This window comes from Halichoeres trimaculatus, unplaced genomic scaffold (assembly GCF_033239565.1).
Source record: "Halichoeres trimaculatus isolate MK-OKI-2021-1 unplaced genomic scaffold, fHalTri1.1 fHalTri1_scaffold_2, whole genome shotgun sequence".
In the NCBI taxonomy this organism is placed as follows: Eukaryota; Metazoa; Chordata; class Actinopteri; order Labriformes; family Labridae; genus Halichoeres; species Halichoeres trimaculatus.
In genome coordinates, this window is record NW_027437180.1 from 31,043,740 (window position 1) to 31,069,791 (window position 26,052).

At 41.2% G+C, this 26,052-nt stretch overlaps 1 protein-coding gene across 2 annotated transcripts in view; it reads left to right on the top strand.

Annotated features, from left to right (window-relative positions):
- adgrl3.1 (adhesion G protein-coupled receptor L3.1) overlaps positions 1-26,052 on the top strand; it is a 138,600-nt gene that overhangs the window by 13,970 nt on the left and 98,578 nt on the right. For both annotated transcript variants that reach the window (XM_074687372.1, XM_074687381.1), the window contains exons 3-4: positions 194-274; positions 18,773-18,938. In XM_074687372.1, the coding sequence (XP_074543473.1) occupies positions 18,779-18,938 (160 nt within the window). In that variant the 5' untranslated portion in view covers positions 194-274; positions 18,773-18,778. The remainder of the gene's footprint in view (positions 1-193; positions 275-18,772; positions 18,939-26,052) is intronic.

Sequence of the window (26,052 nt, forward strand, 5' to 3'; positions counted from 1 at the left end):
GTGGGTTATGGCTATTCACACAATCTGGAGGGGGCCATTATTCACACTGCACCCCACATTCACTACATATCATGGCTATCTGTCTCTATTGTGAAAAATGACAGGGACTTCAGTTCACTGAGCTTGAATAACCCCCTCCCTTCTTTTTCTCTCTCCCGCTTTTTCTGCTTCCTCTGTATCTCTGTCTCTTCAGGACTAGGACGTCCAGCTGCCATTGAGATGTGATTCTCTGGGGTTTCATTTCACTTTAACAAAGGAAAGCACACTTTAACAGGTAAGAAAATGTGAATTTGAATACCAAGCCTCCAACTCTCTGATAATGTTTGACCTTATAAACACTGTTTTTGTATTATTTAGAAGGAAACCTTACTTACAGCAGGCTTATTTAGGCCTGAAGCATAGTCATGCATTTACACACCTGGTGTGTTGTTTTTGTCAACTCTACAGTTCCTATTACGCTTTTTTATATCCCAAGTGCTCTCCCCTGAGATCTCAGGGTTCCATCTGTGCCAGGAAGTGCTCTAATTGGCCCAACAAATGTGTCCTCTCGAACTGCTAATCCAATCAGATATGACCCAGCGAGCTTCAAAAAAGAGGAAACGTAACCGCATACTTCATGCACAAATGCAACAGCAGAATGGGAAGAGAATCAGTTGTTAAAAGCCGATCTGAGCTGCTGGCTTCAAACAGAAAAGAAATTGGAGCACAAAGATGAAACATACATCAGATTAATTTCAAACGGCATGCTGTGCCTTGAAGGCATCAGCAGGAGTTAAACCACAAACGTAGACCTTCATCTGCCCATGAAGCTCTTTCTTCAACTTATTTACAGTGTATTTACAAGCTTAGCCGGGCCTGTAAATGTTGGATTTACGAGCTTCCTTTTAATTAGAAATACTGTCTCCTAGAGTAGGGCTGATGAATTACACATTCAGTTTATTGACGATAGAAGAGGGTGCAGTTCTTGGTTATTGACAGCTAGTCAGAGTATCCCTGTTGTACATCAGCTCTTCACTGAGAGGTGAAATATGTTACATTTTTGTTGCATGAAAACCTCAGGCTATGTTCTCGTGTGGGATCATATTCTTCATTGATTAGTCTGGTGGAAAGATGTAAATGAGGAAGCTCCTTCTCTCTGTCTCTCACTTTTGCCCTGATGGTTGTGGTAGTTTTCTCTCCAAGTAGTAAAGTTTTATCTTTTTTATGGCCAAGGTCATGTCAGTGAAGTGTAGTAGTGCTTGAATAAAGCTGTATAAGAAACACAAAAGGACATGTGTGGGACACGGTTTCATAATATCAGCACTTTATAACAGAGAGATGAGCCAAAAAGGAAAAAAACAAAGATTTTCGTTAGGTTTTCTGTAATCTCCAAACATTACCAAAGGGCCTGTGAGGACTTTTAACAGTGATGTTTAATTCAAATCATTTTTGTATATAATTGTCTGTTCATGATCCAAATCTAAAACAAGATTACTTCTAAACAGTATTTCTCAGTATCAGTGGTCAGGATGGATTTTCCCAAGAGAACACAAATAATTTTATGGCATATAGTCCGAAAGTCCCTTTGGCGACACTGCAAAGGCTCGCAAAGTTTAGCCACATCCGTCCTCTCTTTTGAAGAAAACAATTCCTTGGATTCCTTTTGTTGTAATGGTGGAAACTGGAGCAGGACTGGCCAAAAGAAAAAGGACAGAGCAGAAGAAAGCTAAACAGGAGAGTGATACAGCACAGGCTAAAACACGGGTTAAGCTGTTTGTAATAATGTTTGTTGCAACCCACATGCAGCAGTTATTCTGCAGTGGCCTGTTCAAACTTGAGAGTTTTTCAATAAAATGAAGAGTGGGGTTATGTTCTGCTCTGTGAGGTTGTAGATGGTGGATGAGCACTGGTAGGACATAACCAGTAGGGCTGGGACGATATGCTATTCTCATGGTTCAATTCTGTTACGATTTTTGGGGTGTCAACTCGATTCAAATTGCGATTCTTCGATATTTACAATTTTTGCCATCTTTATTTGCTTTTTCAACACCAGACCATGTGAAAAAGTTAAATGGTGATGACAGACTATATCAGGGGTCATATTTGCCCAAAAATGCACATCACGTGAGTCAGAGATACATTTCACCCTCTGCTGGAGAAAAGTGGTAACTGTGGTAAATGAAGAAATTGAATTTGAAAATTTTTCCCTCCCACCCCTAATAACCGGTACAATTGAGCCGCGTTTCCACCAAGCAGTCCAATTCGGTTTATCTCAGTATGCCGCGCATTCGGGGCGTTTCCACTGACTTATCCTGGGAAAGATCCCCAAATAACCAAGAGGAGCCGTCCCACTTTTTGAGACCCTTGGGTGCCAGACTGAACCGATCCGCTCTCGGAAGGTGGAGCTACAACACTGTAGAATCGTCACTTACCCTGTGACAGCGGCTGCATTTCTCCTGGTGGCACACGGTCTTCTCTGAAACAAAGCTTGATTGCACTTTGTATCAAAGAGCTACATGCCAATCACAGAGGACCAAATGCTGGATGTCTTCCATCGTTGCTCTTTGTTTACTGTGTCACATTTTTCTTCTTTGTTGGATTTGTTAGCGGGGTATACTATGCCTGTGCCACCCACCACGAGGGGGCACGGTCGGCTGTGGTAACACAAACAAGACCAAGCTAAACTGTGCCATCCCGTTCCAAACCGCACTGGTCTGAACCAGACTTCTTGGTTGATATGAGGCTTAGGGCTACATAATTGTGAATAAATACATTACCCAGTCACTTTGCATCCCAGAAGAAGTCGCCATTAATGAAGAAAGTAGTGTTAAAAAAACAATCTGATCTCCATTAATTTTCAACAAGAAAAATACGTGCTTACAACAGTAGGTGATAGTGCTCATAGGAACCCAGAAAAATACCAGTTTCTGACCAGTTTTAGTCAAAAGTCCCACCGTGATCAGAGTCATTTTAACTACCAGTTTTTTTTCTCTGTTGTCAATTTATTCATTTATATATTTAATTGAACTTTGACCTAGAGCCTGATATTAACTCGCACATGCACGTTTCTGGCTTACATGTGTGCATGGTGAATTGTATTTGTGTTTCCGTTCTCATACACTTCCTGTTCAGAGTGTGTCACCGAGCATGCTTTCCTTCCTCAACTCTCGTATAACTCTGACCGCTGGCTTTTGAAATCTAATTCTGTGATATCAAGGCTGCACTCGGTCTTTATTTCACTGAAACAATGAGTGAAAAGAAAGAACAACAGGAAAGGGGATATATCATTCTTCATGGGGGTGGATGTGTTTTCTTTTTGTCCATGTGAAACAGGTGTTTCCCGCTCTGCATGCACAAACGCACAACCTTCATTTACCACGTTACTAATGAGAGCGCAGATTGAAATACAGCCCGTATCAGTTTCGTTTGGTTAAGCAACAATTACATGTGCTGTGAGATGCACGGCAGCACAGATCACATCTGTATTGGTAGATAAGCACAAAGATATTAGGCTTTTTCAGTAGGGGTGGTGAGGGCTATGAGAAAGAAACTTTTTCACATGTGAAAAAGGTTAAGAAGTGTTTAAGGATCTGTTTCCTACAGCCCAGGATGATTTTATCTAACATTTTACACATTTTCTACATAAATTATTAAAATCACCTCAGCCCTTTTTGAAATCACCCAACAAAGAGCCCCCCTCCTTTTTTCTGCTGTCAGCTCCCCCCATGAATACAAGCTTTTGTCTTAAAATGTGACCTTTGCCTTGAGTGGAGAGCCTTTTGTCCTAAAACAATAGAGTCCATATTGTGAACCATACCAGTCAATGCCGTCCACACAGCTGCCACAGACCGGGTGCAGATCGTCCAGGGTGTTCATGCTGAAGGCTTTGAAGAAGGCGCTTGTGTCCTACGCCTGTGTGTGTGTGTGCCTGTGTATTTTTGTCTGTACTGTCTGTGTCTGTAAGAAGCTCGCCTGTTCTCCAGAATCAGCAGATGGGCCTGCGCAATTAGACGCAACCTTCCTCCCTTGTGTGCACACATGCACAAATGCACAAAAACAGATACACACAAACCCACACAGACGAAAGTAGACACATACACACAAAACACACACCCTACCCAGGACTGGGCATGAAGCAGATGTCTCTGAAACACTAGACCTGACACATACTGTAATGGATGAGAAAACTGTGGAATGAGAATAAAAGTGCAAGGGCAACCATTACACAAGAGTCAAAATTTAATCTGCCCTGCCTTAGTCTGTTTTTCCTTCTATCAATCCATCTGTCTACATATCTGTAGTCAACTTAGACTGTCTCTGTGCAGCGTTTCCACATTTAGCTGCATCACTCATGTATTGACCTGTACTCACAGATCGGCTCAGATGAAATGTGCTCGTGCTTAAAGGTCACACTTTAAAATCCAAGTAGTACAGTAGCCGTGTAATCCCTAGGCCGTTTAAATGTCCAAACAACTCTGTGACCTCTGGACACCAAACCTTTAACTGTTCCAGCGTAGTAGCTCAGTGGCCAATAGGGTGAGACTGTGTGTCTGGCTGAGCCGTGCAGGTGTGACAGCGTTAATGTGTGAACACGCCTCAGCCCTTCTCCTGCTTAGCCATACTCCATCTCCTTATTCCAAGCCAGTTATCCACCCTTCTTATGACTTGATTGGTTGCAAATGCGAGGCATATTTGATTGTTACAGCTTTGGACTCCTATTTGGCATGCAGCATTGGTATCAGTGAGGATAAATTCACTTGATCTACTTTGTTTCTTGTTGATGGATTGTTATTGTCTGCTGCCTGGTGGCTGAGTATCCTGTTTACTGTTCTAAAGATACCAGCCTGTCCCCAATGAGCCTTTTTTTTCCCTTTCCCTAGATCCAGACAGGCCAGCGGGGGAGCAAACACACACGCCCACACACCTATGTGCACACCCAATCAAATCCACGCCTAGTGATGTCAATGCACAAGCAAAGACTCACACTTACACCCCTGTCACTCACTTACACACCAAGCTACCTGAGCACTGTGGCACAATCCCCTACATACCATCTACAACACACCCGCACACACTTGACAACAGGGAATAGCCCACAGAGATGCTCTTTGTCAACAACTTGGAAGTAAGCAGCTATTTAGGGCCTCTGTATTCCTGGAAGAATAGGCCATCCTATTTGTGTGAGAAAAAAAAAATCCCAGTTACTATCACACTCTTGCTTCCTTCCCTACTGTGCCTTCTCCTGTTTGTGCCGTTGTGTTCATGAACCAGTGCTAATTGTGTGAACTGGAGTACAGCATTGTGAATGTAGATTTCCAAGGGGCTTGTCGTGATGGTGAGCAGATGCATCCACAGATGTTTTTCCTCCGTGTGTCTGTTTACCAGTTCAATTATCCCTAGTGCATACTGCAGAGATTTGTTGATCTATTTAGGTGCTTCAGCATAGATTCCAAAAGAAACACTAGTTAGTGAAGGATTACAAGCTTGTGTTAACATAAGTGGTGCCGGCATCAGAAATTGTTGCTGTTTTGACACATGTAAGGTATGAAACTCGAAAGAAAAAAAGCTGCAAATGTCAAACTGTAATCATAATGTATTCCACCCTGTTGCATTATGTAACATGTTATTTAAGAAAAAGGCATCTGACTTGGTCAGAGATTGCATTAACAGCTCTTGTAAATACTGTGGAAGCATATGCGTTGCTATGCCAACTTTTAAGGAGGCCGTTGAGTTCACGTCTTCAATTTTAAGTAAAAATATACAAACAAAGAAGTCAGTCTCATCCTCCGTGAAAAGGACTCAATCACATTCACGCTTGCTATTGTGAGACAGATGCCACCGGCTTCTGCATGTGACCCTAACATTGTTCTGAACTAGTATCGATCCAGTATTTTAATTTTAAAAAGGAAATCTTTGTTTAAGACTCCCAGCCATGATCTGGATTTGAGATCTGAGCAGCGTATGATAAATTTTTGATCAAATGTTTCCCGCTGGCTCAATTAAGCATTGACTAAAAAGAGGGGTGAACACAGCGGAGCACACCCCAGTTTCTTTTGTTTGAACTTTGTGAAAATGAACCGTGCTCCTCTTTTTACTGTGACATTTTAGAATACAGAGCTCAGTGTGTGTGTGATGTAAAATGGATGTATTTATACAGATGAAATGACAGTCTGTTTCGCTGTTCAAGCCGCGGCATTGTATAAAGCAACAATAGGATGTGCTGTGTATGAAGTGTGACATATTTTACATATGTCAGGGAGAGATACACATTGAAAAATCTTTTACAGAATAGAGATACAGAGTAACATTTGTGGTCCACCCACTGCTCCTTTGAATTACTGTGTTTTTTTTCAGTGCATCTGCCTGCTTCGGTTTGTTGATTGGAATACATCAACACACCAGGGATACGAAACTGCAATAAGATCCAGACCTCCAGCCTGCGTGATTTGAATATGAAATGATTAGATTATTGATTTTGGTTATTTGGGTCTCCCGCCCCGAGATGATATTGTGGCAGCGCAATCACCGCAGCTGACATTTAGCACTGTGTTTACCTTTGCTGTCTGCATTGATTGCTTCAAAATCACCACCCATACATCCCGCTGCAGCTCATTGTAACACCAGTTTTATGCTATTTCAGAAAAGTGATGGATGTAGCTTATCAAAAATGCAACAGTTGTGGTCTGTGCTGGTGCTGAAAATAACCACATTGCCTCGCAATCATGGAACAGTGGTTCTTACAGGCTTGCATTTCAAACACCATTGAATATCACTGTAAAGAAGATGCTTTGCAAATAGGGAGGGTGAAATAGGCCTTTAACATATGTTTGACAGCACAGGGATGATATTTATAGCTTCCTGATGAGGGCTGGAATTTAAATCCAGTGATTTAAAGCTGAAAAGGTACAGCTCAGCCTCAGCCCAGCAGGGAACAGCAATAAGTCTTGATTTTTTATGTATTAATGTTCCAGGTGCGCTTCTTACACTGAGCAACCACCACTGCACCTCTTTAATCCCCGTAAACTTTGAAGAAAATCTCTTCTTCACTTCAGTTTTTTCGATTTTTGTTCCCAGAGAAAAGTGAAAATGTAATATCTTACAAAATGCATTTGCTGACAAATACTCCCATATCACTGTGGACATCTGTCAGGAGGCATTTCACACACATCATCGCTGTGAGCAGCACAGCCGGCAAAGTGACTCTAAAAGATTGTAGCTTAATGCTACTCCTCTATATCTTTGTAGGAAATGTTTCCAACTGTGTGTTCTCCTGCACAGGAGTCAAGGTGAAAGCCTACAAATGATTGCATGCTCATCTCAGTGAGATCTCTGTGTTGATCTGGCGCCACATCCTCAGCAGTTAGACAATCCGGCGTTAAGTGCCTTCTTTTATATTTATATACCAGTGTAGGTGCTTATGCATTATTAAATTATGAACAGGGCCCAGTAAATGCCCAAGAAAAGCCTTTTTGAATAAATATTTCAAGACTCTGATATACACAGTCCATATCTGCTCTGTAATGCAGGAGGAAAAAGTTTTGATATCTTATGAACAAATCCCTGAATCATCTGCATACAGTCAGTTTTGAACTTTAATTAACTGATTTGAAAAAAAACATGCAAAGTTTTCTTGGGTACAGTCCAGTAAAGGAACAAAAAACTCTACCTAACAAAGGCAGATGACTCCACCAAGTCTTTGATGAAAGGATTTTTTGAAATGCAGACCATAAAGTGGAGAGGACCTTGAGGTGGCAAGTGTTTTCTTTCATGGATTGAAAGTGCAGGTTAAAGAGGGGACAAAAGATGCTGTATGAGACAAACAATGAGGAAGCAAAGGGGAAAAAATGGTTAGATGAGTGAAGTAAACAAGACTAAATGGAGGATAAAAATAGGGGGAGTAAAAGCTCAAACACAGGAGTCGGCTACATGTGAATATTTGAGTGCTCTCATTCTAACCCAGCCCCGCTCTTTCATGAGAGTTTAAATCTAGGCCATGAGTGTCAGATCCTGCCATTTTTTCCGTCTCCCCCTTTGATGCAGCATCATTCACTGCTGAGGTGGCTGTTCTCTTTACTGTACAGGACAACTTTCTCTTCCTCTCTTTCTTTCTATCCCTTCTCTCTTTCTCCCTCTGTCTTTCTGTCTCTTCGTCTCTCACAAACACAACCACGCACACACAAACTTTGCCTCTCCCTTCCTCTGGCTTTAAGGCACTGCGCTGACGGATCCATTGTGACAGTACTGGGTTCAGAGCACAGTGACAGTGTAGGGAGAGAGGAAGGGAAAGGGTGGTATGAAGGGGGAGACAGATGATTCAAAGGGAGGACAACAACAGCGGTGGCGGTGGAATCAACATCACTGCGTCGCTAGTTGACATAATTGATTGTATCAGAAGCAGTTTTGTAAACCATTAACTTCCCCCTCATGGTTTCGTCGGCTGCTCTGCCACACAGGAGAAGAGACTGAAGGTGCATGTGTATCACACTGTGCTTCTGTCATTGCATTACTGCGAGCCATAGATGTTGATTTATTTACTTTTGTTTTTTTTTTTCTTTATAATTAGCTATGGATTCTTGAATTTATAGATCCACTCATATTTAACAAACCTAAATCATTTATGACTATTTTTCCACCGCTGATGTAAAGACAAACAGCAGAAAGGAAATAAATATTTTATGAAATGAGGCTTACTCAACCATTTTAGTTAGTAGCAGCTGAAAAAGCATCAGACAAAATCAGATACTGTACTCTGTATCAGTGTTTCATGAATAGGGTTGGCACTGCCACCTTGAACTGAAGGGGTACTTGAGAATTTTCTTTTGGAAATGTCACTCTGAAAATGTCAGTCAAGCACATTCCCACTAAATCTACTCTGTGTGAATCAACAAGAGTGAAATAAACTCCATTAAATTTACAAGCTCTGCTTTCATTGAAATCTTTTACATAGTCAAATCTTAATACAAGTGTGAACATTTATGATGATATATGCTTTGATGTTGTTTGAACTCATTAATTGTGGAGGGAAATTGGACAGCAGGTGCACTAAGTGAGTACACCCCATGAGGTGTTTTTCAATTGCAAGTTTTTTATTTTTTATTCGCCTGCTGCCCATGCAGGTCTTTATGAACTTCCACATTTAGCCCTCACTGATATGAAATCATGGTGGTTGGGATGAACTTGATTGAAAAGATACTTCAGAGTGGTGACATGATCACTTCCCTCTGTGCTTGTAAAATTAAATATCATCATAGCTCAACAGGTTGTCATGAAGCAGGATTCATCTCAACAATTAGTTCTGACTGAGTCTAGTCTATACCAAAGTCTAGACAAAATGAGCTTTTACTGTATACCTGATGTTGTTAAAGAGGGAGCGTTATGTTTTATGGACTTAATACTGTCCCTCTTGTACCCTTGTAATAGCTCATCATGATATACAGCCAAAAAAAAACATTATTTTTCTCTTGCTATAGTTTTAGAAAACCCTTATTGAGCCTCTTTCTGAAACACTTTGTTTTATCTGCTGTCTCTTTAAGGCTCTCCATTCCATAAACCCCCTTCCCTCTGATTGGCCAGTTTCTGGAGGCCTTTTGGAGACCAGGGTGTTTGAGGCTTGCCCCTCTAATGTGTCATAAACCAGCGAGGACATCCTTATGTGATGACCTCATTATTTCAGCAAGTCTCCCGAGGATCCCGCGAAAGAACCGTTTTGATCAGTTTACCAAGAGATTCAGAGAATTATACAACATATGTTTATTCCGTTTATTGAAAATCTGCACTTGTTTAGTAAAGCTGGTGGTAAAACATCCAGCATTGCAACTTTCTATCTATGATTCAAATATAGGAAAGCAGAATAATCCCTCTTTAATATCACAGCAGAGATGTGTCTGGATTACTTTAAGCTTAACCTACCTACCTCTTAACCTTACAATAAACTCTGGTATCACTAGTTTATAATGTGTTGTTGATTCACAGTTTATAACGATGAAGCGCTGCTTGGTGAATTGTTGAATCCTTTGAATAAAAGCAATGCTACAGTCAAGGTCATGATGTTGTTATGATCTTTATCCTGCAGCCTCATACCTCCAACCAAACTACTGCAGCGCTAGTATTCAGGACTACATCCCTTCATTTCACATGATGTTACTTCGCTAGAAACTCAAACTCAAAACTGAAACTAGAATCGGGTCAGAAGATTTGTCTTTTTTTAGATTTTGGTCGGGTAAACATTTAAAGATGGATTTTAAATAAAGTCAGATTTTCCCTATTGCTCAATTGTGAGTAAATAAAGAGCTTGATACGGTGTTTGCAGGAAAGTGTTTTTCCTAATTCAGCTATCATTGAGTTTTTGTTTCATGAATCATCGAGGGGAAATAATACTACTTATGGTTAATATCTTGTTTTTACTCTCCCTTAAACTCATTTTGATCCTTTTAGTATTCCCCTTCCTCCCATCATCTCTGTCTCCGTTTCTCTTTAACTCCACCTTTATCCCATCTCCCCTCTTGTAACATCCTCAGCATTTTTCAATCCTGACCTCATCCCTCAAACTCCTCCTTTATCTTCTCCCCCTTCCTTTTCATATCCTTCATTTTCCCTCTTTTCCCTACCTCTCCCTCTCCTCCCCTTCTCCTCCCTGCTCTGTTCTCCCTCGCACATCTCCGCCTCAGCCAGGCTGTCTCATGAGGGAGGCAGGGCGCGTAGAGTTGATTAGACTGGAGCATTAGAAAGTTCAGAGCAGAACAGAGCGTCGTGCCTAGCCGCCAGGCGGTGAGGAATCAAAACAGCAGTGCCTTACAGACGAGGTCGTCGGCGGTAGATTTTCAGGGTGGTTTTGGTGCATCGGATTTCTGGGAGCGTCCTCAGAGCAGCCAGAGGCAGCCATGCGGAAACAGCAGTGGTCCGGTCAAAGCCGGAGTCTCCCCAGACGCAATTCTCTGACGGGCATAGAATGTCTAACATGGAGGGAGAGGATGAGGTGCACAGCCCAGAGCTTTCAACTACTTTAGTGTGGAAATGATCTTAAAGGGAAAGATCTCTTTAAAATGAAAATGAGTATTCCTTCAAAGGTGCAGGAGAGGCCAGATTTAGTCATGTCTGGTCTTGTAACACCACTGTTCTCAATCAAAGCATGAAAAGATGAATGTTGTCATTATAATATAAAGGAGTACTAAAAAAAAGATGAGAAATTTAAAATTCACGATAAATCAACTAACACATTACATTCAACAAGACAGCCTCATGGTGAAGCTGTTCATTTTTCACCGTTGACTTTGGATTGAGACTACAATGACCAAAACATGTCACACTGATGTAGGGGTGACCTATACCTTTAAGGCTCGACTCCAGCACTCTGCAGTTCTTTGCTGTGAAGCTGCACAAAGGATTTATAACCAGCGCTGTATGAAATAAATTGCCGGCCAGGCCACTTGTCTTCGGGGCACAATGACAATGGCGCACATTCCTACAGTGAAACCACCCCTCACCCCAATCCCCCTTCACACACATGTGTGCACACGCCTGTGTATGTGTGTGCGAATAGACTCTCCATGTTAGAAAATAGCCAGTGGGAGCAGCCTCGCTGCATCTGGCTGAACCAGCAGAAAGGATAGCTTCAGAGTCAGAGACAGAAACTGACGTGACTGTTAGGACTTGAGGTGCGTAAACATGTGACATTGACTCGTCATTAATTATGATTTTAATCTGGAGCGAGAGGACTTGTGTGTGACCCCTCTGCTTCCCAAATCACTCGGTTACATGCAACAGTGCCGATCCATGTTGTTAGTGACATGTCATGACATTTATAGTGTTGGTGGTTGACAGTATGTTTTTCTGAGCCTGCAGTCACACTGTTGGGCCACTCCTTGCTAATCAGCGTCTTCATCTTCGCCTGCAAATTATAAGCCTGGACCCTCTATTCACTATCACTCATGCTGGTGTGAGGTTTCATGTTGTACTTGTGTCTTTTCTGTTCGTACAAATGTGTGTCCAAGGTGCTTGTTTGCACGTGAATGAGCTGCATGTGTTTTGTGTCTGTTATTATAGGCCACAGGCCAGACTCCCACCAAGTCCTATCCTGATTAGTCATCTCTTCAGCTCCACACAGCCAAATTAGCTACCTGAGTATGTGTTTGTGTGTCACTGTGTCTGTGTGCTTGGTCACTCTAATCAACATTCTCTCAGCCTGTCTACCTGTGCTGGTGATAATTTGCTACACTACCCATAACCACTCGCACTCGGTCACCCACACAGCCTCATTCCAACCCTCTCCATCGCACACACGCACACATATACACAAACACAACCTCACACAGAAGCGGTCCGTGGTGGTTAAACCTACCCTAGCAAGCCAACTGGAGGTAATTTACCGTAGCTTGGCGGACACATGCCATTTTAGTGAACACGGTGCATGGCCCCCTGAGCTTTGTTCTGCTCAGACTTCTCTCCAGCAGAGCAAAGAATGAACAACTGAAGATACTAAAACGAGGGAGGAAAAGAGCAGGCAAAGAAAAACTAAATGAAGAAAAATGGCGAGGGCGAAAAAAAAAAAAAGAAGGCGTATGCTGTGAGCGTCTTCCTGTGCAATTACAGCTCCTGCACAATGAAGTGGTATGAATAAATAAATAATGTTAGACGATAAAGGCTTTAGGGTGTTATTATTTTTGGACAAACACATCAGTCGTCACTCTAAACAGTTGACAAATATAACAAAAAATAACAGGTTTCACTTCTGATGAGCAGGCTTTCTTTCAAACTGTCACAAGTGAAAAATTGTATCTCCTTTTCTTCTACTTTAATTAGACTGAACATTTACATACAGTTACACATGGACTACAAAAGAGGAACCTTTGTTTTTTAATTTGGGTAGTTTTTCTTTTGTTTTTGAGACACATACACACACACACGCTTGGGTATGTCCACATGTCTTAAGCACGCATACACGTCAGACGACCGTAGACACATTTGAGGCTCCCCGCCAGGAAGCCGAGGGACTACAGGGCATCTGGCCTCTGAATGACAAGCATGTGTATGTGTGTGTGTGTGTGAATCTGTTTCAGTGTGTGTGTGCATGCTTATGTGTATGAAGGTGTGACATGCATTGACAAGGTAGCCCAATCCGGTCAGCACTCATTAGTGAAAGAGAGAATCCCCGGATGAGGAGTGCTGTGACAGGCAGGACGCTCGTTAGGGAATTGTACACTCACACACACTCACACACACAAACACACACGGGGTCAGACTGCCTGGGTGCACAGAATCAGCCCAGCATCAATTAGTTCATGCGATGTGTAGTGTGTGAGTGTAGGGGCTCCGGCAGCAGCTCTTTAAATGCCCGGCCCTGCAGGAAAAGAAGATTCAGGGCAGGAAAATTTAGGACATAAAACAAGTCGCTAATGTATGCAAGACTATCAGGGAGCAGACTGTCCTAGTGGTACACTAAATAACAGGTTGAGGAATAACTCATCATAATAAGGTCACACTGATACACTCTAATTTAAAAATCCTTTTTCTCACATATTGTGAAATTTATGAACTATAAACTTTGAGGGTACAGTGTTCTGAAAAGAGCATGGTGAATGGCAACAATAAAACACAACACTGCAGATCTAAATTTGAACAATTAGCTTACTCCATAAAGGGCTGTAAACTCTAAGAGCACATTACCAGATGAAATGAAATTAATTCTTGTTATAATATTGTTCATATTAAAGGTTTAGTGCTGGCTTAAAGAAAAGCAGAGCTGCGCTCATTTTTAGCTTATTGTGCTTTAATTTGCTCATTTGGAATCTGTTTAATGTTGTTGTGTAGTTTTTGCTTTCTCTCATCTAGTGTAGTGTTCTTTTGTTGTTGAGTGCTGTATTTTCTTAACTATAAATGTGTTTGAAGTAATGCAAAGGTTGTTGAAAAATATCAAAAGTTACACCTCAGTATTATGTTTTGAATTAGCTTTTTAATTACTCTCCCTATTAAAAAGTAAAGATTAAAAAAAAAAAAAAAAGCCTGCTTTAAGAAATGCACCAAGCAGCTGTAAGTGGGGCAGAGGTGGAGGGAAACAGCAGGTACAGGAGAGGACTTGGATTCAGGGGCAGCTATTTGTTTGGGTCTGATCCTGCTTATTAGTCGATGTTTTGCTCACTTTCAGGCAGATGCTGCTTTTCTGCCAGAGAGGGTCTCCAAAGACTGGCGCAGGATAGGAAATATTGAGTTCATTTAGACTATATGCCTCCATCATTCCTTCATTTTAAGCAGTGAGTAAGCTCAGACGGTGCATGTGACATTCGCAAAACCTTATGTGCTCAAACAGCCGATGAATACAGGGTGTAATCACATCACATATGTTCTGATAATTAGCACCATTACTGCCTGTTTATTCATAATATATTAAGCAGTCAGCGCATTAAGCTAATGAAAGGAAACAGGTTAGAGAAACATGGAGCGCTCAAGGCGATCACCATTGTTTGTGTATTGTGGACTCTGTAGATTAGACATGCTTTAACATTGCTATCTGAGCATATGGGAGAATGCAGCCCTGTTGAATTATGAACACGGCTCGCTTGATTTTATGTTTAGATTATTCCCGGTCAGCTCCAGGCTGTCACGCAACCATTGTCTGTAAAGGCGCTGAGAGTGTGGTGGAAAAGAGAGGGTTAATTAACTGATGGGTGAGATGGTGGCGCGGCATACGGGGTGATGGAATAGCTTTTGAATTATGGAACAGTGGAATGCTGTGGCTGGTGGCGTCCGGCCATATGTCAGCGTATGCCTCCTGTGTCTAGCTGGGGACAGCTGGTCAGATTGCTCATGTTCAACCGAGTTAGGGACCAATCAATCAAAAGGGGGGCAGCTTGTTGAGTTGTTTAAGCAGGGGGGCAAGAAGAAAAGCAAGGGAGTCCATTGTGATTCTATCACTTTGGTGCCAGTATGGATCTGTCAGGAAGTGTTGCACCCCCTGCTATCTGGAGAGGTGTTTTGAAGTTAAGTGTTCCAGGTTATTTTCAAAATGGTGTCACAAAAGGTCTCTGGTCATCCAAGCTTTTATTCTGGAGTGTTGGGATAAGAACTCCTCGTCTTTCTGTTAGTCCTGTTTTATTTGTATTACAAGACAAAAAAGAGCAATTTGACAATCAGCTAAATTGAGGTCACACACACACAAACCAATCATAATAATTAAAGAGACACAGCATCTTTTTCTGTTTCTTACAATTGCAGGACAGTGGTGTTGTTCATTCAAACCTCTCTGGCTCTTTCTTTTACCCTTTTGAGTTTTGCCAAATGAAAATATAGATTTGTGTCCGTCAAAAGGAGGTTGTTTTTTTTTTTGAGTTCAAACCAGTCAATACAAATACATTTTTTTCTCTCCATCTTAAGATAGAAAATGATGCTTTCGATTCTGGTGATATGTTGTACAGAAAAGCCTTCGCAGTTTTCACAGCTTTGACACGGTGCATCACGGTGCTCTAAGAGTTTGTTCTCACTTTTGTTCTTTATATTCCACAAGGCAGCTGCTGGTATGTCTTCATTCATAAAAACAAGTCTGTGCAATTCTCCAGACTACTAAATCTTAAAGAATAAAATTCATATTAGGGGTGCACCGGTCACAATTTTCTGGCTGATTACCCATCTTTAAAAAGCCTGGCCTGCCAATACGGATTTGGGCTGATACAGATTTTTATTTTTTATTTTTCACAAGTGACAGCATATTCATTCAATGTTCCAATCTTATTTTACTTCACAATACCTGGGAAACAATAAAATCTTTATTTTTTTAACTTAATTAACCAATTAAGTGTCCTGAGCTTTAGGTCACAGAGCAAAAAGCAACGATGGCTTGCTGTCAGACCTTTCTGGAGGTGTATAAGATCAGTTTCATATGTAAGGATGGGTTGATCAGCGATCCCCCTAAATTAAGGAAATCAGGACCGATCAATTGATCAGACGGCTGATCGATCGGTACATGTCTAATTCATAACCTTTGTTTCTTGGGCATTAAGGTTGTCACAATAACAGGTTTTCACCTTATCAATCTCATGGACCAAAAACACCCTAATTGGGAAACCACTGATTTTTAATGGAAAACTTGAAAAAACTGTATCGGTCAAAATTAAAGAAAAGGACAGACATGGATGGAGTGACACGTTACTTCTTAAACTCATTATGTTTTGAGCAATATGTATTAAGATTAGTTGATTCACTGATTGACAGTTCATGAATGTCTTAAGAGCTTAATGGTTCCTGTCCTCTGCAGTAAAAGCTGCACACTACAGCAAGGTCTGTCCTTAGTCGAGGTTATCTGAGCATACATTCTGGACATTGTATCATACTTTATTTTATTTCAAGTTGGGGGAGTCATGGTCTTCCTGTAAGCAGATAAAAGGAAGAAAAATCCCTCTTAGCTCACCTCAAGCCACAGGAAAGTCTGACTAGTTAAACCATAAAACCTTCAGATAGTCGGTCCTTTGTTGACTTTTGTGGGAAGGATATAAATTGGTTTAAAATCATCTAAAAGTTTTAAAAGTTAAAGTTGAATAGTTTAACTCCTAGCTCACTAAAACTAACCCCCTTAGTTCCAGTGACATCTGTCTGCTTTTTTTTTTTCAAACACAGCAATTTTGACTTAATTATTTTCAGTTTCATAGACTTGTTTTGACAGCCTTAAAGACCAGAATTGATCTAACCCTAGTTGACTCCACAGCTCTGATCAAGCTGCTGGTCTCTGGTCTGTGTCTGTTTTCTGAGAGCTTCAGATTCTGCAGTGCACATGCCTCTGGGTATATCTGTCTATCTCCTGTCTGCAGTAGGAGGCTTTTTGTCATTGCAGATGATCATAGGATGCATTATGCATGTCTCGTATGTCTTCGGTGGTTATAGAAAACTCTGCGTCATCCTGACAGATTCTAAAAATAAAACTCAAATCTTGTTTTCTTACATCAGGAGTTGTAGTCGTCCAAAAATATCCAAGAGGGGAAAGTGTGCCAAAGCAGCTATTTGCCTTCACAGCGTGGCATGATGGAGATAGCTGGCTATTGTCTCAGCCTCTGCTGTGCCAAAATGATATGGTCACTCTGATCAATAGTCTCTGTTACACATGATGTATTTCCCAGGGCACCGGCTGTCTGCTTTACTCCATCTGTCCCTGGCTGTCGCAAATTTCTGCAGTCCCTTCCTGACTCAGTCACACACACACATACGCGCACACACACACAAAACACACACACATTTGTGCCTGTTTATTTAGAGCTGCTTTAGTTCCCTTGAGAAAAAGGGACATTTATGAGCAAAAGTCCTGTTGTTACCTTTGAACTAAAGCCATGAAAAACAACGTTTATTTGACTTTAGCGAGGATGATTGCATAATGAATTCATGCTGCAGCGACCCCGCTGTAGAAAAGATAAAACACACACACAACAGGGATGCTAAAATGACCAGAAATGTTAGTATGTCTTCATTAAAAGTCACTGTGTGAGTGGAGAAAGTAAGTGGATGTGTTAGTTTGTACGCTGGGAAGAAGGGCGAGTGATTGAACAACACTGGTCAGCTTAATCAGATAAAAAAGATGCAGAAATGATGCTTATCAGTGTGTCACTGCTATAACTAATCTCAGAGACCATCCACTTATTAATTGTTTATCACTGATGGACCATGAAATGAACAATTAGATAGGAACATCAATACATTTCACACTTAGATGCTGATGTGGAATACCAAGTGAAGTGGATCCTAACACAGACAGCAGCATCATTATACAAACATTAAGCACCATTTTATCTTGTTTTTCACTATTTTTCCCCTCTTACAAGGCCAACATTGATCATTTAGTCTTGCATTTCCTTCACAGATTCGCTGTTTATGGATTAATCAGTGTATGGTCTGTTGCAGTGTGAAAAATGCATTTGAACAAATGTTCATTGTCCTTTTAGAATCAGTATTATCCATGACTTCTTCCAGCTGTATCATAGCTATAAGTACCACACGGATCACCTCAAGAGTTGTATTCCATGCGTGAGGATTTCAGGCCCTTAAGACAAAGAACAGGTTTGAGGAAAGCTTAATGATGGATGAACTACTCAATTACTTATCATCAAATTCCCCTTAGCCTTTACATAATGTAAAATGTTTGCATTCTAAACATGCGTAAACATGAACTAACTGTTATATTGATGTACAATATGTTGTTCTTCCTGTGTCACCCTTGAGCTGTTATTGGGTTCCATAAGAAAACACTTCAGTTAATGTTATGCTTCTTAATCACTCTATGCTCTCTATATTTCCCAGCATCATTAATGAAAATTATTGATTCCTGTCTGGTAGTCAGTGACATAAGTCTACAGGAAGCTGCATTGACCCAAGTTAAGTGCTGTTTGTTAAAGCATCAATCTGCCATATGCAAACAGAGTAATAGGATGTCAGAGAAATTATTCTCATTGCATAAGCACAGTTTGTTATTCAAGCAGTTTTTCCTTAATAATCAGGAAGCTAATTTGTGGCTTGAAAGAGAATTTTCTCGGATGCAGTTCTAGAAAACAGTGCTGTTGGGTCTCTGTCATCAGCGCGTGGTAAACTGTTAATAAATCTCAGCCAGTGGTTTTTTGAATATGTGAAAATTCACAGTTTACCACAAATTACAATAATTAGACATCAAGTGTTTGCTGATGATATCCGCATCTGCAGCTGAGGAATTAGAGGAATAAATACAGTGGATGTGACTAATACAGATACGTCAAATACATATAAAGTCACCCCAGTTCGTTTGGCTTTCTGATCTGAATAAACAAACCCTCTGTGTTGCTTTTTGCAGGTCTGTATGGTGTCAGGGACACTGAGCTGTGACAAAAACAGCTCACCACAGGAGCGTCTGGGCTCAGCAGGAAGTACCTCCATATCTACTTCCAGGTCAACCTCAGACGTCATGTGGATCAGATGCCTGCTCTTCGTCTGCACCTTGTTTGCTCCCATTGCCATTGGTAAGAGACAACACTCTCTCAGCACAGACAGAAACACCCATTTACACCAGAGACAGTGACTGACAGCTCTGACCTGCTGTTGTGCTCCTGTTTTACTCAACTGCTTGATTGATCCTTTATTGATTTATATGCCTGTTATAAATGAGGAACCAAAGTGGGGCATTTACTGAAAAAAATCACTCATTTAGTAAGATAAATAAAGGTTATCTGTAAAGTGTTAACAACTTCAGCATTGCAAACAGAAAAACAATATTAGACTTTTTAGAGCTAACTAAGGTGGCAAGTTGCTGTAGATAAGCGGGTTTATAACACATATATATGTTGAGCATCTGGCACTTTCCAGCTTTAAATCCATCCACCCTATATATTCACTTCATGCAACCAATGGTTTAGCCCATAAAGCATCCATCTGTCCATCCATCCATTCTTTCACTCATCAATTTATCTATCCATCCATCCATCCATCCATCCATCCATCCATCCATCCATCCATCCATCAATCAAGCATCTTTTCACCCATCAATCCGCTCATCCATCCATCCATCCACCAACCTGTTTGTCCACCCAAAAATCCATCAACCCACCTGTTCTGACAACATCTTTTCATCCACCCACCTATCAATCCATCTATCCATCCATCCATCCACCCATTGAACCACCCTTTCATCCATCCATCCATCAAACCATCAAACCATCCATCCACCTATTGAACCACCCTTTCATCCATCCATCTATCAACCCATCATACCATCCATCCATTCTTTCACTCATCAATTTATCTATCCATCCATCCATCCATCTGTCCATCCATCCATCCATTCATCCATTCATCCATTCATCCATCCATCCAATCATCCATCAATCAAGCATCTTTTCACCCATCCATCCGCTCATCCATCCATCCACCAACCTGTTTGTCCACCCAAAAATCCATCAACCCACCTGTTCTGACAACATCTTTTCATCCACCCACCTATCAATCCATCCATCCATCCATCCATCCATCCACCGATTGAACCACCCTTTCATCCATCCATCCATCAAACCATAAAACCATCCATCCACCCATTGAACCACCCTTTCATCCATCCATCTATCAACCCATCATACCATCCATCCATTCTTCACTCATCAATTTATCTATCCATCCATCCATCCATCCATCCATCCATCCATCCATCCATCCATCCATCCATCCATCCATCCATCCATCCATCGAGGCATCCTCCAACTCATCCATAAATTTATTCATTCATCCAACCATTTTTTATCCAACCATCTGTCCTTACATCCACCTATTTGCCCATTTATCCATCCATCCATTCACCAGTCTAATGATTCACCCATGCATCCTTTGACTTATCCATTCATCCATCCATCCTCTAAACAGCATTTTCATCAAGAGCCATGGTTTCATACATCTATCTATCCATCCATTTGTCTATTCACCTTTACATCAATCCACCCACCCATTTAACCATCTATTTATTTCTCCATTCATCCACCTATTCCAGTCTACTCACATCCTGCTTGGGACTGTAGTAATCCTGACTATTAGACATGGAGTACATCCTGCACTGGTGGCCTATTACAGGCCCAACATGTCACAATGTGACACATTCATGCTCACACCAGTTGGCAGAAAACTAAAAACCGTATCCTTGGACTGTTGGACACTGGAAGTACCTGAAGGGAAACCACAGATGTAGGAAACAGAAAACTTCACATCGGAAGACCCCCTCCAGGATTTGAAAAAGAACCCTCTATCTGGGAGGAGGTGTTCACAGAAACCACTGTACCATCATGCTGCTCTTACCATCAACAGTTAAAAGAAAAAACTTGACCCAGATCAGCTTCATCCTTGTGCTAAAATTTCAGTTGTAAATTGGCTAATTATCTGTACTTCAGGGAAACGTGGGTCAGACGACCAAGTGCATGCCATGTGCAATTAAAGGTGTTACTTCAAAATAAAAATAACAACATTCACACACAGCAAGCCTGGCCTGGCAGTGAAATGAGTAACATGGAAATGGTCTTCATGCTATAGTGTAGGTTTAACTCTTAAACATAAGAAATGGGGCATTTTTAATGAATGAAATAAGTTTTAGTTGAATTTCTTTGTAGGAGTCGGTTAGTAAAATGGTATATTTGTTTTTTAGCCAGACTTTTGATGAGTCCAGAGAAATGTAGCACAAAGCACAGGTACACTATTATTTATTTTAGATTCTCTAACCTTAAAAGAATTTCAGGCATGGTTTCACTGCACCAAAATTCAAACATATAGTGCTTACCTGTGATAAACTTCTGTTGAAACATACATCCTCTGTCAAAACCCAGGCCACAAACACCCTCCTATTTAACCTCTGGAGCATACATTTCTTCTGAAAACACACACACGCACAAGGTGCAGATGCAGCCCCAGCAGGTTGTCTGTATGTTTCCTCCTCTCCCTTGTGGTGGTGGGCTTTGAAGACTCCAACAGGGAGCTCTGGCCCACTTGGACTTAATCCTATTAATGGCTACTGTCAATCACACTGTTGAGAAGAAAAACTGCCGCACATGTGCAGCCACATGGAACTCTCTCTCTCTCTCTCTCTCTCTCTCTCACACACACACACACACACACACACACACACACACACTCACACACACACACACACACACACACACACACACACACACACACACACACACACACACACACACATAGTCAAGTATGTACTTGTCTGTGCTGCTGACATGTGCACAGTTTACATACTGTTCAGCAACATGGATGCAGAGTAAAATCCACTTGCATTAGCACACTGCAGCACACAGAGGTAGTGCTCACGGGCGGCTCCTCAGATGCATGAACATTACGGGCTTTGCTTCAGCACCAAGAGATGAGTTTCAGTCAAAGGTATTTGCATCAGTGTTGAAAGAGTAAGTCGACATATGCAAATCGCGCTGTTTATACTTAGCAAGGATTAGCTGAAACAAAGACAGTTTAGCTTGAGGACACACACCAGCAAGCACTCCATCTTTCCCACCGAGCCGTGCCTTGTCATTATTTCAGGGTTATGTGAAGACAAATAAAAGGGAATAGAAAAGCAAGGATGTTTGGACCGAAAAAATTACATTTTTTTCCTGCAGTTGAGAGTTTATATCTGGCAGGAACAGGTTTTAACCTGATAAGGTGGCCTTGTTGATCATGTTTGTTCTCGGAAAAATGCTACTACAGCACAAAAGTTATTGTCACTGCAGAGGACCTCAAATAAACTGTGGTAAATATATGAGCAGTTTACAGAGTTAAAGCTAAGGCTGTTATTGTTTTATACTGTATTTATTCTGTCAACAGATACCACAAAAAGACAACAAACAACAATATATTTGTCCCTTTCCTTTGAAATTTCCTCCCTTGTCTTTGGAAGTCGGCCATCTTTTCTATTTGTTCCCCCTAAAACAAACATACTAGATACAACAGACTTGGTAACTTTTTAAAGCAATTGGGAACTTCAGTTTTAAGCTAATGCTACTCAAACGGGAATAAACAGAGCATTCCTGGGAGACCAGTTTTAGCAGAGGGATAAAAAAAGCACATTCATGGTGACTAACATAAAACCATAATAGCCACTCTACCTTTGAAGCTTATTTATGTGTTTTTAATAGATTTCAGGCAGTAACCAGCTTACAATATCTGCGAAATCCATTATTTTTTTTCTCTTTAGTCAGATACCCTTTTTTACTATTCCAAAGGGAAGAGGGTCCCTGACCATAACTTTGCCCCATTAAAATAGCCAGTCAGGACTGTGTGAATGGTTCTCCTATCATACATCAAGCACTGCCCAGCTTCTCCAACAAGCCTCATTTGGTGAGCACTGATCTTTATACTCTTGACATAAATTGTTTTTGGACAACAGTGGACTTCTACAAGGGAGGGGAAAAAGCCATATCAGGCTCTGTTACACAGGCCGTAATTGTTTGTAGGGTGGGATATTTTTGTTTTTTGGGGATTTATTGCCAGGAAGGGAAAACAAAATTTTCTCTATTCTTTTAAAAAATCTTTTGCACTTTAAAAATTATCTTGTTTTCACTTTAACTCAGGAGACCCACATTTTAGACAGCAGCGACCAAACGCTTTGGCAGTTCAAGTGAGAGATCACCTTTTAAATCTCTCTCCTCTTCCCTCTCACCCTCTCCTTCTCCTTCTCTACATCTATCCACCTCTTTCGCCACTCTCTTGTTCTTGGCCCAAATGTAAAAATCAATATCCTTTTGTTTCTGCCCCCCAAGGCAATGAGAGTGTCTGAATAAGATTGTCTGTACAGTCCAGCGGCTGCCAACTTTCTGTCACTACTTACACAACTAATGATGGACACATTAACATGCACTTGTCAGCTGTGACATTATTGCACACGTGCAGACAACGGGGGCTAAATATTGGCTCTCGGGTTGGTCGTGCGTTTGTGTGGCAGCTCATGCTTGTTTGCAAAAAGCGACAGGGTTATGTGCAGAGGAAGTCGTTTGGTTTAACACTGCAAAGTTTTATAGGTGAGGCAGCTGATATAAATGCATGAATTATGGGGTCAAGACAAGACAAGCTAGCGTATGCAAGAGGAGCATTTACTGCTGCTTATGGAGGCAGAGTGGCTTTTAATTGGAGGACAGATAGACCCGTTATTTGAAGTGTGTGTGTGTGCATGCGTGTGTGTGTTTGTGTCATAATGCTCCCTTTATGCCCAGCAGGGACCCTGTAAGGCAACACTGTAAGACATCTGATCTGAAGCCAGTCTAGACAGCTGCCTTACAATACTGTGTATTGATCCCCGCACGCTTCAATTAACCCTCTCTTCACAATTTACATTCATGCTCAGGGAAGCAGACGTGAGGCAGCCATTGAAAAACTAATAAACTAACACTCTTATTAACACAGTAACGACCCACTGCCCTGAGCACTGCCCTCTTACATGCACAAAAAAGTCCTTCAAGTCTCTGGCTGCTGCTGAGACACACATCTAATCAGAATGTGTGCTTACAGTCTCATCACAGCCCGGGGTGAAATATGTTCGTTCATGAGGGGGGAACATTTTCAGTAAATGTCATGTATATATCAGTCTTATCTCTAAGCTAGAGCATGCATTTAATAGAGTAGAGCCCTCAGGTAGCACCACGCAGATATTGGGAACACTTGCTATGAATTTAAGCATTTACATGTAATCTCAGAGTATTTCTATGCATATGTGAGTGTCTGCGTGCGTGCCTGTGTGTGTGTGTGATGTAGTGAAGGGAAGTATTAAGTCGAGCCCGGGCAGAGTGTCACTGAGCTCATTCAGATTCTTTGCTGCACCCGTGTAACCATGATGCTCCTCTCGCCAATCAGAGAGCCAAGGGAGGGAGGACGGGGTTGCTATGGTTATAGTGACAAGGAGAGCAAGGTAGGTGGTGCTGTGACATGCTTTTCAGGGATGTTGCAGGTCTGTTTTTGATACAGTGTAGCTCATAATGCACATGTGAATGTCTATGTGTTGATAATGATTTGGACGGTGTTGACTGGATTTATTCTTCAATAAGAATGAAAGTGGCACAGAACAACAAGCAGTCCCAGTTACTGGGCCAGCAGCCACATACTACAGGCTATATCAGATTTAATATACTTTATTAGTTTATTCAGCTGAGACAATGCATATCATATTTACTGCTTCAGATATAACTAAAGCAGACTACATAATAAAATCTCAGAGAGAGTCTTCTGGCAGGGGTAGTGGACGACATACAGTATGAAGCTGTGTGAAATAAAATCTACTTTACAATTACAGTGCTGCTCGGTGAAAACGAAATAGAGCAACACGACTGAACACCTCAGCTGATAAACAATCTATCAAGGGATGAAGGCTGAAGCACACGGGGATCATTGCTTTCCAGAACAGAGAATAACAACATCCAAGCTGCACCACAACAACCAAAACCCCAGGGGGCCACCAGCCCCACACCATCAGTATCACAGCAGTCCTCTGTAATCACAAAACTCTACAGGACAAAAAGACAGAAATCAGAGTCACATCTTTGTTTCTTATTTTTTATTAAGTTGAAAATGGTCAGACAAACAGTATGTTCTTGGTATGACATTGGCGACAACTGTACAGACTGTAATTGTTCAGCAGGATAGTAGTTTTGATATATTTTTCTACCTTGATATCAAGGTAAGAAAAGATAAAGAACTGCTCGTTCTCCAGTATCAAAAACATGAAGTGAGTTAGAAAGAGAGTAAACTTTTTTTTGGTTGGCTTTGCAGTAGTGTTGTTCCCACTTGCACTAAACGAGCATACAGAGCTACATAACCCATGCATGAACAGAGATTTTTACATTCACCAGCCAGTTCATATGGTACACCTTGCTAGTACCTGGTTGGACCCTTTTTTTCAGAACTGCTTCAGTTGTCATAAATTCAATGAGGATCTGAAAACATTCCTCAGAGATTTTTCTCTATATTGACTTGATAGCATCACACGGCTGCAGCAGATGTGTCGGTTGCACATCCATGATACAAATCTCCCACTCAACCACATCACAATGATGCTTTGTTGAATTGAGATCTGGTGACTGTGGAGACCATTGAAATACAGCAAATCATTTTCATGTTCAAGAAACCAGTTTGAGATGATTTGAGCTGTGTGACATGCAGGTATACAGCTGGAAGTAGGCATGGACATCCTCTGCAACAATAGTCCTGAACCATTGATACAAGGCAGGATGGATCCATGTTGTTTACCTCCAATTCAATCTTCTATCATCCAGTTCTGGTGATCCCAGTTAAACCCCAGTTTCCTGTTTTTAGCTGACAGGAGTGTCACCTGGTGTGGTCTTCTGCTATTGTAGCCTGTCTGCTTCACGGTTGACCATGCTAACATGACCAAAAGCACTGGGTTTCTGTCATCTGATTGGCTGATAAGTTGCTTGCGTTATCAAGCAATTGAACTTATTGAACATAAATTTTGCAGTTGGTTCCTGATCTGCTGGAAAAACTCTGTGACGATACTCTTAAGTGATACACAAAGTGTTGTTTTCTGCTTATTATGTTTAGTGAAATAATTCCTACTGACTAATCACAAAAACAAATAAAAATTCTGAAATATAT